The sequence below is a fragment of the Mustelus asterias genome, chromosome 9 (assembly GCF_964213995.1).
Source record: "Mustelus asterias chromosome 9, sMusAst1.hap1.1, whole genome shotgun sequence".
NCBI lineage: Eukaryota > Metazoa > Chordata > Chondrichthyes > Carcharhiniformes > Triakidae > Mustelus > Mustelus asterias.
This window is the reverse complement of record NC_135809.1, coordinates 77,317,782-77,330,781: the sequence shown is the minus strand read 5'-3', so window position 1 is coordinate 77,330,781 and position 13,000 is coordinate 77,317,782. Positions and strand designations below refer to the sequence as shown.

At 45.1% G+C, this 13,000-nt stretch overlaps 1 protein-coding gene across 1 annotated transcript in view; it reads left to right on the top strand.

Annotated features, from left to right (window-relative positions):
- Positions 1-9,503, top strand: part of apip (APAF1 interacting protein) — a 58,556-nt gene extending 49,053 nt beyond the window's left edge. Inside the window, exons 4-7 of the mRNA XM_078220384.1 lie at positions 40-157; positions 5,139-5,274; positions 6,481-6,648; positions 6,740-9,503. Of these exons, the coding sequence (XP_078076510.1) occupies positions 40-157; positions 5,139-5,274; positions 6,481-6,648; positions 6,740-6,839 (522 nt within the window). The 3' untranslated portion in view covers positions 6,840-9,503. The remainder of the gene's footprint in view (positions 1-39; positions 158-5,138; positions 5,275-6,480; positions 6,649-6,739) is intronic.
- Positions 9,504-13,000: the final 3,497 nt, after the last annotated feature.

The following is a 13,000-nucleotide window of genomic DNA, read 5'->3' as shown; positions in this document are numbered from 1 at the left end:
CAATTCAATGTTCCTAAATTGTGCTGACTTGTCTTGCAGCCTGATGATTTGTTTGTCTGTGACATAAAAGGATGTGACATCTCTGGCCCTCCACCCTCGAAGCAGCTAAAGAAAAGTCAATGCACGCCTCTCTTTATGAATGCTTACACCATGCGAGGTAAGGAGACTATGCACAACATTTTTTGAATAATTGTACCACACGCTGTTTCTAATCAGAATACAAACACTACATACTGAGTGAAAGGGCATACTTTCTTTCAGTTGTTTTCCATATGTCATGAAATAGTACATGCTGGCTCTGAATTAGAGTGCGTATTCTGATTGAAGTGTGCGTGTGCTCTGAATTGGAGTGTGTGTGCGCGCTCTGAATTGGAGTGTGTGTGTGCACTTTGAATTGGAGTGTGTGCAAGCATTCTGATTTGGAGTGTGTGCGCCCGCTGTGAATTGGAGTGTGAGCGCGCTCTGAATTGGAGTGTGTGCGTGCACTTTGAATTGGAGTGTGTGCAAGCATTCTGATTTGGAGTGTGTGCGCGCGCTCTGAATTGGAATGTGTGCGTGCACTTTGAATTGGAGTGTGTGCAAGCATTCTGATTTGGAGTGTGTGCGCCCGCTGTGAATTGGAGTGTGTGCGCGTGCTCTGAATTGGAGTATGAGTGAGTGCTCTGAATTGGAGTGTGTGCGCACGCTCTGAATTGGAATGTGTACGCCCGCTCTGAATTGGAGTGTGTGCGCGCGCGCTCTGAATTGGAGTGTGTGCGCGTGCCCTGAATTGGAGTGTGTGCGCGCGCTCTGAATTGGAGTGTGTGCGCGCACTCTGAATTGGAGTGTGTGCGTGCGCTCTGAATTGGAGTGTGTGCGCCCGCTGTGAATTGGAGTGTGTGCGCGCGCTCTGAATTGGAGTGTGTGCGCGTGCCCTGAATTGGAGTGTGAGCGCGCTCTGAATTGGAGTGTGTGCGCGCACTCTGAATTGGAGTGTGTGCGTGCGCTCTGAATTGGAGTGTGTGCGCCCGCTGTGAATTGGAGTGTGTGCGCGCGCTCTGAATTGTAGTGTGTGCGCGCACTCTGAATTGGAGTGTGTGCGCGCGCTCTGAATTGGAGAGTGTGCGCGTGCTCTGAATTGGAGTGTATGCGTGCGCTCTGAATTGGAGTGTGTGCGCGCGCTCTGAATTGGAGTGTGTGCGCGCGCTCTGAATTGGAGTGTGTGTGCGCGCTCTGAATTGGAGTGTGTATACACGCCCTGAATTGGAGTGTGTATACATGCTCTGAATTGGAGAGTGTGCGCGCGCTCTGAATTGGAGTGTATGCACGCGCTCTGAATTGGAGTGTGTATACACGCTCTGAATTGGAGAGTGTGCGCGCGCTCTGAATTGGAGTGGGGGAACACGCTCTGAATTGGAGAGTGTGCGCGCGCTCTGAATTGGAGAGTGTGCGCGCGCTCTGAATTGGAGTGTATGCACGCACTCTGAATTGGAGTCTGTGCGCCCGCTCTGAATTGGAGTGTGTGAGAATTCTGAATTGGAGTGTGTGCGCGTGCTCTGAATTGGAGTGTGTGCGCACGCTCTGAATTGGAGTGTGTGCGCGCGTGCTCTGAATTGGAGTGTGTGCGCACGCTCTGAATTGGAGTGTGTGCGCGCGCTCTGAATTGGAGTGTGTGCGCACGCTCTGAATTGGAGTGTGTGCGCACGCTCTGAATTGGAGTGTGTGCGCGCGCTCTGAATTGGAGTGTGCGCGCGCTCTGAATTGGAGTGTGTGCGCGCGCTCTGAATTGGAGTGTGTGCGTGCACTCTGAATTGGAGTGTGTGCGCGCACTCTGAATTGGACTGTGTGCGCGTGCCCTGAATTGGAGCGTGTGCACGCACACTGAATTGGAGTGTGTGCGCTCCAAATTGGAGTGTGTGCGCACACTCTGAAGTGGAGCGTATGAGCGCACCCTGAATTGGAGCGTGTGCGCGGGCTCTGAATTCGAGCGTGTGCGCGGGCTCTGAATTCGAGCGTGTGCGCGGGCTCTGAATTCGAGCGTGTGCGCGGGCTCTGAATTCAAGCGTGTGCGCAGACTCTGAATTGGAACGTGTGCGCGCGCTCTGAATTGGAGCGTACGCGCACGCTCTGAATTGGAATGTGTGCGCACTCTGGACTGGAGTGTGTGCTCGCTCGCGCTGGACTGGACTGGAGCAAGCGCGCACTCTCTCACACTGGACTGGACTGGAGCGTGCGCGCGCTCGCTCACGCTGGACTGGACTGTAGCGTGCTTGCACTGGGCTGGAGCGGCGCATGCTCGCTCACGCTGGACTGGACTGGAGTGTGCATGCGTTCACTTGCGCTGGACTGGACTGGAGCGTGTGCGCGCTCGCACTGGACTGGGGCATGCGTGTGCTCGCTTGCGCTGGACTGGACTGGAGCATGCATGTACTTGCTTACGCTGGACTGGAGGTTACGCTGGACTGGAGGCTGCGCTCGCTCGCATTGGACTGGAATGTGTGCGCGCTCCCACTGGATTGGAGCATGTGCTCGCTCGCACTGGACTGGAGTGTTTGCACGCTTGTGCTGGACTGGAGCGTGCGTCGCTCGCTCGTGCTGGACTGGAGCGTGTGCGCGCTTGCGCTGGACTGGAGCGTGCGTGCGCTCGTGCTGGACTGGAGCGTGCTTGCGCTGGACTGGAGCGAGCGTGCGTGCGCTCGCTCGGGACTGGAGCGTGCATGCTCGCACTCTGGCCTGGACTTTACATGCTATCCTTCAGCCCAATTCCTCGGAGATGGAATGACCCGCTTTGATGCAGGTGCTTAAACAATTCAGTTGCTCCATCTCTCACCATTTGTTGGGGTTGAAAGTAGCCGAATCTATAATTAATATATTTTGAGTACAATTCTTCTGATAACATGCTAACCCCCAACAGCAACATTATTCACAGACCATTAAGGGAGCAAATGGAGATTCCCCATCAAGGTTTAACAACTCTACCATCAGAGACATACAACTTAGTGCAGACAACAAATTCAATCAAGTTCAACATTTTCTGGTGTAAGACAGTGAACGTGAATGAACTCTCCATCATACCTATGAAAGCCAAGGTTCCAATTTATCTGATCAGCTGCCCCCTTTCTTCCACTTCTCTCTTACAGCCCATGGATTTTTGTGGGAGGAAGCTCCACACTTCCTTTGTGTGGTCAAGTGTTTCCTGAATTATTTTCTGAGTGGCCTCTTGCTGACTTTTTCTGTCCTCAGACTCTCCCACCAGGCGAAAATCTTTCTGTTTTTCTTCCTTATCAATTCCTTTCAAAATCCTAAAACCCTTAACTTTCTATATTTCAGTGAGTACAAGCCTATTTTATATAATTTCTCCCCATAATCTAATCCCTGGAGCCCTAATAACATTCTGGTGAATCTTAGCTGCACTCTTGGTATCCAGAACAGTACACAACACTCTAACCAAGGCTTTGTATAGCTGTAGCAAAATGTCCTCCCATTTATGTTCAAGCCCTCCATGCTATATGTCTTTTTCATTTTGTTATTGTACCTGACTAACTTTTAGCAAACTGCCTGCATGGCCCTAACTCTCTTTGGGGTTCCAGGCTTTTCACCATTTAAATAATTCGCAGATCAATACTGTTTCAGTTTAAAATGGATGACCTCATATCTAGGACTGAACATAAAATGCATGCCCGAGAGTGCTGAAATCTATCTGCCATTCAGTGTCACTTTTAAGTTTATGTTCCTGTCTAAGCTGCTTTGTATTCAGTAAACTTGGATATATATGTGCAGCTTTCGATTGTGTTTTCAAGTCATTAATAAATATAGTGAATCATTGAGGCTCCAGCACAGATTCTTGTGGAACATCATTAATCTCTTCCTGCCATTCACCTCTTCCTGAATACGTAGCTATTACTCTATTCTTTGTCTTCCACCTTCTAACCAATCTCCTAGCCAGCTTAATATTTTGCTTCAATTCATGAGCTTTGATTTTAGCTAATGTTACATAGACAATCTCATTTCTGTTACGTTAGTTACTTCCTGTTCACCTCAAATCCATCTAATCTAGCTTTCTAAACCAGAGAGCCATAGAGTTCCCTATAGTGCAGAAAGAGGCCATTCAATCCATCGAATCTGCACTGACTGTCCAACAGAACATCTTACCCAGGCTCATCGCGCCCTATCCCCCTAATTCAGCTAATCTCCACATTTTAGCATGGCCAATCCACTTAACCTGCACATCTTTGGACTGTGGGAGGAAACCAGAGCACGCAGAGGAAACCTACACAGACACGGGGAAAACATGCAGGCTCCATACAGACAATAACCCAAGGCCAGAATCGAACCCCCGGGTCCCAGGCACTGTGAGGCAGCAGTGCTAACCACTGTGCCACCGTGCCGCCCTTTCCTTCCTTGCTTTACAATGTTTTTCAAATGCCTAATTGTGAAACACCTTTAGACATTTACAGTATTCTATTAAATTGCTATATAAATGCAAGCTCTTTCTTTTATAAAGAGCATTATTGATGTAGAACAATTAATTCGCCAAGATGGTAAGAGGCAGAAGGGCAAGGAACTGTGACTATTGCAACTTTAGATAACATTTGGGTATTGCGGAATGAGGAAACCAAGGCAATAAAGTTATGCAACCCATGTCAATTTGTTTATGTATGCAATGGCTAATATGAGAAGGAAATCACAACTTTGATTTATAAAACACCTTTAATGTAAGATTCCCCAAGGCCTTTCATTGGAATGTAATTGAACAACATTTGACACCAAGCCACATGATGAGATACTAGGGCAGGTGATCAAAAACTGGGTCAAAGAGATAGTTTTTAAAGGGGGAGAGGGAAGGCGAGAGAGGAGGGCTTTAGTGAGGGAATTCCAGGGCCCAGATAGCTGAAGGTACAGCCTCCAATGGTGCGATGAATACAATTGTGAATGTGCAAGAGGTGAGAATTAAAAGTAGTTTAGAGTTTTAGAGCTGGAGAACGGGATTTGAACAAAGGATGAGAATTTTAAATTTGAGGCATTGCTAGACATTCTAACTATAATGATTGAATTCCCCCTTATCTGTACCAGCTCATTTGTCTGAATGAGATGCTGTGTTGATGGTTCAGTTCTATGTATTTGGGAGTGTGTATGAAGTGTTGATTATAATTCTACAGGATCTGGAGCCGTCATACACACGCACTCCAAAGCTGCTGTCATGGCAACCCTCCTCTTTCCAGGGAAGGAGTTTCAAATTACACATCAAGAAATGATTAAAGGAATCAGGAAATGTCAATCTGGAGGTTATTACAGGTATTGTACTCCTCAATGAGTGTCACACTGAACATAAATCCGCTGGCGTTTCACTGAATCCTCCGAATGAACCATATAGTATCATTTTTATTTCACTTTAAACTAGCAGCAGTAACTTGTGGGTGATATAATGGGTAGGAGGATTGTTTTGCATCCAAGCCTGCCAATATTCAAATCATGGGTGAAGTGATAGAGTGATCAGTGCTTTCTCCCTTTCCTGGCATTAATCTAGTGACCAACTTTTGGTAAAGGCTTGGCAAATAATCGCATTGCAGCAGTTAAATTGGAATATTTTTAATGTGGGCTAAATGCAAACAATTTCTTTTTCAAAAGTGAAGTGAGATCAATAACAACACAAGGAGAGCTACTTTTGAGGATGTCTTAGTTATTTACACCATGTCGTTCACATAATGAGGCATCCTAAACCAATAACTATATCTGGTCAAGAAGTAGTTAGAAGAGGTGAGACATAGTGGCATGGACAACTCCTGGGAGTGAAAGAAGGTTGTGGAAATGCTGACTGAAAAGCAGTGACAACCTCTGAAGACAACAGGAGTTACTGGAAACCTGATCAAAGACTATATTGACAGAAAAATATATCATAACTAATTAGTGACATTTCAGCTTTCACTTGGCCCTCCTTCTCTGAGGTCTAAATCCTCTAGTACATCTTAACTTTCGTGGTGCAGAGGGAACGTGGACCTGTACTTGGTAAAGACCAGAGGCTCCAGGGTGAGAGCAGTGTTCATTTTATCCATGTCACAACCACACAGGTAGGCAAGTGCTAAAGTTAATAAATATAAGATTATAGCTACACTTTAACAATAGGAAATGGAGGCTCGTTTCTTTATTCTTGTTTTGAGATTCTGTTTGGAAGTAAATGAGGTAAAAGTTAATCATTGCTGTTTAAAATTAGAATAATCTAGTAATTTTTAGATCTTTGTTAATTTTTAAAAATTCATTCTTGTAACGTGGCATCATTGGCAATGCCAATATGTTCATCCCTAGGTGTCTGAGGGAAGGGGTGGGGGGGAGGCTACCTCATTCAACCACTGCCGTCTGTGTGGTGAAGGCACATCAACAGTAGAAATCTAGGTGGCTGTAAATTTCATGTATCTTGTTGAAAGATGAAATCATTGCATTCGTTCAAGGAGAAATGATTTTCTGATTTTATAAAAGCTCTTTTTGAATGTTTTACATTGTCAGGTATGATGATCTGCTGGTGGTTCCTATTATAGAGAATACACCAGAAGAGAAGGACCTGCAGGAACGAATGGCTCGTGCCATGGAGGAATACCCAGATTCCTGTGCTGTCCTAGTTCGACGCCATGGCATCTACGTGTGGGGGAAGACATGGCAAAATGCAAAAACAATGTAAGTGCACTGTGTGCTAGTTTCCCAAATCACTGTCTCCAAGCAATGTACGTTAACTCTTCACTTCTGTGTCTCCTTCCTCTCTCTGCAGGTGCGAATGTTACGATTATCTGTTTGATATTGCTCTGCAAATGAAACAATGCGGCCTTGACTCATCTCACCGTCCAAAGGAAGAAAACGGAATTGTATAAGACCTTGCAGTCAGGATGTCACTGGCCCATGGCAGAGTTCTGCTGTAAATTGAAAGGCCTATGTATGATGAAAATGTCTTTGATTGCAGCATTAAATTTAGAACGTGCCTGACCATGGGAGCAGAGCTGAACTACAGTATTGGCGAATATTCACACTAGGTGCCAGATATTTCATGTGTGGATTATTTTATGCAATCATGTGCCATGACTGACTCAACAGAATTGGCTGAGTGTTTTGTTAATCAAAATCATCTTTGCAAGGACTGTGCCTGTTGTAAGTGGTGACCAAACTCTCATTAGGTACATTGACACCCAATCCCTTGACATTCAATTACCTTTAGGTCACTTCTGATTTTTTGAATCTTATGAGTCGTTTCCTACAGCTGACTTTAAACTAATACATATAACTTTGCTGACGACACCACCGTAGTGGGTCGGATCTCAAACAATGTCGAGGTGGAGTACAGGAAAGAGATAGAGAATCTGATGAAATGGTGCAACGACAATAATTTCTCCCTCAGTGTCTGTAAAATGAAGGAGATAGTCATCGACTTCAGGAAACGTAGTGCAGGACATGCCCCAGTCTACATGTCCTTGTCTACATCAACGGTGTTGAAGTGGAATGGTCGAAAGCGACAAGTTTCTAGGTGTTCAAATCACCAGCAACCTGTCCTTGTCCCTCCACGCTGATGCTATAGTCACCAACACCTCTACTTTCTCAGGAAGCTAAGGAAATTTGGCATGTCCACTATGACTCTCATCAATTTTTATAGATGCACCACAGAAAGCATCCTTTCCAGATGTATCACAGCTTGGTATGGCTCCTGCTCTGACCAAGACCGCAAGAAATTACAAAGGGTTGTGAACGTAGCCCAATCCATCAAACCAGCCTCCCATCCATTGACTCCATCTGCACTTCCCTCTTCATCTTATCTGTAACTGCAACACCATATTCTGAACTTGGCTCCAAATCTCAATACAGCATTGGTCCAAACATGGAAAAAAGAACTGAACTCAAGAGTTGATACGAGTTGAGAGTGACTGCCCTTGACAACAAAGCAGCATTTTGTGGCAAAATTGGAATCAATGGGCATCATGGGGAAAATTCTCTGGTTGGAATCATATCTGGCATAAAGAAAGATGATTGTGGTGGTTAGTGATTAGTTATCTCAATTGCAGGATATCGCTGCAGGAGAACTTCAGGGTGGTGTCCCAGGCCCAACCATCTTTAGCTTCATCAATGACCTTTCCTCCAATATAAGGTCAGAAGTGGGGATGTTCAGCGCCATTCACAATTCCTCAGATACTGGAACAGTCTGATCCTGCATGCAGCAAGACCTGGGCAGCATTCAGGTTTGGGCTATCTTGCCTTGACATTCAATGGCATTATTATTGCTGGATCCCACTATCAACATCCTGGGAGTTACTATTGACCAGAAACTGAACTGGACTGACCCTATCAAAATTTGGCTGTAAGAACAGGTCAGTGCCTGAGAATTCTGCAACAAATGACCCATCTCCTGACTCACCAGAGCTTGTCCACCATCTACAAGTCAGGAATGTAATGGAATATTCTCCTGTTATCTGGGTAAATGCAGCTCTAACAACTCTGAAAAACCCCAACTCCATCCATTTAATCAACACCCCACCCAGCAACTTAAACATTCACTCCCTGCACCATCAACGCACAGCGACAGCTGTGTGTACCATCTACAAGATGCAGTGCAGCAACTCACCAAGTCTCCTTCGGCAGCACTTTCCACACCAGTGACCACTACCATCTAGTAGGACAAGGAAAGCAGACATATGGGAACACCATTACCTGCAATCACCTTGTAGGCCACACACAGTCCTAACTTGGAACTATATCACTGTTGCTGGGTCTTCACTCTCGCTGGGTTAAAATCCTGAAATTCCCTCCTTAACAACACTGGATGTACCTACAATACATGGACTGCAGTGGTTCAAGAAGGCAGCTCATCACCACCTCCTCAACATATGAGCAAAGGTTGCTGACATTGGCAGTGATGTCCGCATCCCATAAAAGAAAAGAAAATTTGAATTAATATTAAACTGTGGCTTTAGTCTAGCTGGTAGTATTGACACTGGACTAACAACTCAGAGACCCAGGACATTGCTCTGAGGGCCCAGGTTCAAAATTTGAATTCAATCAAAATGTGGAATTAAAAGTTTAATGATGACCATAAAACCATTGTCGATTGTCATAAACCCATCTAGTTCACTAATGTCCTTTAGGGAAGGAAATCTGTAATCCTTACCCAGTCTGACCTACATGAGACTCCAGATCCACAGCAATGTGGTTGATCCATAACTGCCTCTGAAATGGCCTGGCAAGCCACTCAGTCCAAGGCAATTAGGGATGGGTAATAAATGCTAGCCCAGCCAGCAAGGCCCACATCCTGCAAACGAATAAAAAATAACAAAATTCAACTGTTGCTTCATATATGCAAACTCTTGAGCAGTCTGAGCTGTTATGCTGCATGGTAAGACCACTTTGTAAGCCTGGATTTAATATAGAACATTACAACGCAGTACAGGCCCTTTGGCCCTTGATGTTGCGCCGACCTGTGAAACCAATCTAAAGCCCATCTAATAATATATTTAATGTCATTTTAAATAAATTTGCAGCAGTTCTGTATTTTGTAAATGGTTGTAGTATTATTGAGTTACCTGCTGCTATTGCCAATGCTCTGTCACTTCTGCTAGGCGTTCTCCCAGAAGTAGAAGATCATTCAGCTCCACAAACCTGTTCCAGGATTCCCCTAGATATTTCTCCCATCAATCCATTTGTGTTGTGCACATGGTTCTTAGAATTCTGCAGCACCTCAAAGTCAGTGTTTGTAATAAGCTAGCCCAAATTCTACAACAGGCCATTGGAGATTTAGTATCAAGTGGTGTACGCATGTTAATATCCTCAAAGTGTAAAGGAAGAACATACATTTAAATAACACCTTTCACAACCTCACAATTGATGAAAATATTGTACTGCCAATTAAATACTTTTGAAGTGATGTCACTGTTGCAATGTAGAAACCATAGCAGCCAATTTGTGCACAGCAAGCTCCCACAAACAGCAATGAGGTAATAAGCAGGCACACTGTTACTCCTGTTGACTGAGGGACATATTCCCTTTGCTAACTTCATTCTTGGGATGTGAGTGTGAACGGCTAGGCCAGCATTTACTGACCATCCCTAATTGCCCTTGAGAAGATAGTGGTGAGCTGCATTCTTGAACCACTGAGGTCCATGTGGTGTAAGTACACCTACAGTGCTGTTAGGAAGGCAGTTCCAGGATTTTGGTACAGCAGCAGTGAAGGAACAATATATTTCCAAGTCAAGATATTGAGTGGCTTGGAGGGGAACTTGCAGCAGATGGTTATATTCACATGTCTGCTACCCTTATCCTGCTAGATGGTAGTGATCATGGGTTTGGAAGGTGCTGCTGAAGAAACCTTGGTGAGTTCCTGCAGTGCATCTTATAAATGTTACACACTGCTGTTACTGAGCATTGGTGGTGGAGAGAGTGATTGTTTTGAGGATGGAGTGCAACCATACAGGTTGTTTTGTCCTGGATGGTGTTAAACCTGGACCCTCAAGAGAATTCCATACACCATTCCCCAAACACCACTTCTCTTCAAATAGTGGAAATGGGCTTCTACCCCAGCTGAGATGGTCATAAGGCCTCAATTTAATATCACATCCGAAATGCAGAATGTTTTATATGGCACCAGAACGTTAGAGAAATGGCATTGAACTAAAACTTCCTTTCTCAATCGAGAAGGGTGGCAGAGTGGTTGGCAGTGCTGCCTCACAGCGCCAGGGATCCGAGTTCAACTCTGGCCTCGGGTCACTGTCTGTACGGAGCTTGCACATTCTCCCTGTGTCTGTGTCGGTTTCCTCCGGGTGCTCCAGTTTCCTCCCACAGTCCAAAGATGTGCGGGTTAGGTTGATTGGCCATGCTAAATGGACCCGAGTGTCAGGGGGATTAGCAAGGTATATATGTGGGATTACGGGAATAGCGCTTGGGTAAGATTGTGGTCGGTGCAGACTTGATGGGCCAAATGGCCTCCTTCTGTATTGTATGTAGGGATTCTATGAGAGGAGATGAGCAGGAGCTGAAGCCTACATTAACCAGTGACAGAATGGAAAATGAGAAGCTGGAACAGCTTGCTGACCCAAAAATCCCCAAACCACTGTCACGGCAATCAGACAGCCAGGAGATAGTCAACTTTCCACCGATTAGTACCAACAGCCAGGTGAAAAATATATGTTTGCAACTGTTTGACTCTGATTTTCCCAGTAAATTGCAGAAAAAGAAATCAATTTTCCTCAGTTCAGGCTGTTATTATGGTGGAGGATTTACCCAAACTGCCTCATGACTCTGAAACCATCCTATTGTTTGGCTTGGCTCACACAGCTCATTTTTGCCCTTCTGGAAGTATTTAATCAAGAGCTGTAGTGGAGACAAAAACTGAAAACCTATGAAGTACTGACCAAGTAATAATGGGAGAAATATCACCGAATTAGAAAAGGAGAATAGCTTTTCCTTCTAGGTAGGAACAGGAGGAAGAGCAGCAGTCATTGGGTAGAAATTGGAGAAGTACCAGCATTCAACAGTTAGGAACAGGGAAATTATCAGCACCTACCAGATAACAGCAGGAGAAAAACTGGCACCCATCTGTAGGACTGCAGAATTAACAGTTCCTGCCAGAGACAGAAAAGACACATGAGCCTTCTACATGCTGAGACTGTTTTTATCTTAATTACTGTTGTGTTATTAAACAAGATTTATAAATGAAAATCTCTATGTTATATAACTAGAAGCCACATCAATCAAATAACATGTTCACAACCTCTGGATACCATTATTACCTTACTATGCTATCCTTGTAAAACCTACTCTGAACTCCTGGTCTCTGTAACTACCCTCCAATCTCTAACTTTTCTCAGGATTCTCTAAGGCGCTGTCACAGAGACCACCTGTTTCCGTCTGTCTTACACCACTCATCTCTGCCCCTACCTCAACTCTTCTGCTGAAAGCCTCATCCATATCTTTGTTATCTTGTGAATTCAATATTCAAATGCACTCCTGTAAACTTGATTTTATCCAAAGCACTGCTATCTATATCCTAATTTGCACCAAATGCCATTCACCAATCACCCATGTTCACTGACTTACACTGGCTCCAGGTCTAACAATGCCTTGATTTTAAAATTCTTATCCTTGTTTTCAAATCCCTCCATAGCCTCATCCCTCCCTATCGCTGTGTTCCCCCCTCTTCCGACCCCCCCCCCCCCCCTCCCCGCGCAAGCCTTACAAGGTTCCAAGATACCTCTAATTCCAGTCTCATGCTATCCTGAATTTGATCGCTTCATCATTACTGGGCATACCTTTAGCTACCAAGACCCTAAGCTTTGAAATCCCCCACCCAAACCTCTTCACTTTACCTTGCTTTGCTCCTTTTAAGACATTCATTAAAACCTACTCCCCGATAATGTTAAGAAAAGATGGGCTTGTAATTCAGAGTCCAAGGGAATGCTCTGATGACGTGAGTTCAAATGCCACCGCGGCAGCTTGTGGAATGTGAATTTGGGTAATAAAATATGGATTTGGAAGCCAGTCTCAGTAATAGTGACCAAGACACCTCTGATTTGAAGTGAAATATCACTACAGTGCGTTCCCATACATTTGCCATGTTACCACATTCAATGCTTTTCGCTATAGGGCACACCTACATCCAGATCACTTTTTGTAAGCCATCTCTTCTCCATCTCCATTGCATCTGTTCTGAGGATGTCACCTTCCATAACAGTGCTTCTGCTATTCCTTTTCCCTCAGTCGAGATCTCCCCTTAATGATGGCTGACGGCCGTCAGTCATGTCATTCCATTTCCCACACTTCTGCTCTCACAGCTTCCCTTCATCCCTCCTCCAGCCCCAACAAACGAAGAACAAGTTCCCCTTGTCTTCACCTTCCACCCAGCAGCCTCCATATATAAAGGATCAATTCTCCATCAATTCTGTCACTTACAGAGCGATGTCACCACCAAACACATCTTCCTTCTCTCAGCGTTTGAAGGGAGTGGGCCCTCCTCAACACCTTTGTACTCTCCTGAGTCACTGACATCGTCTCACTGCAC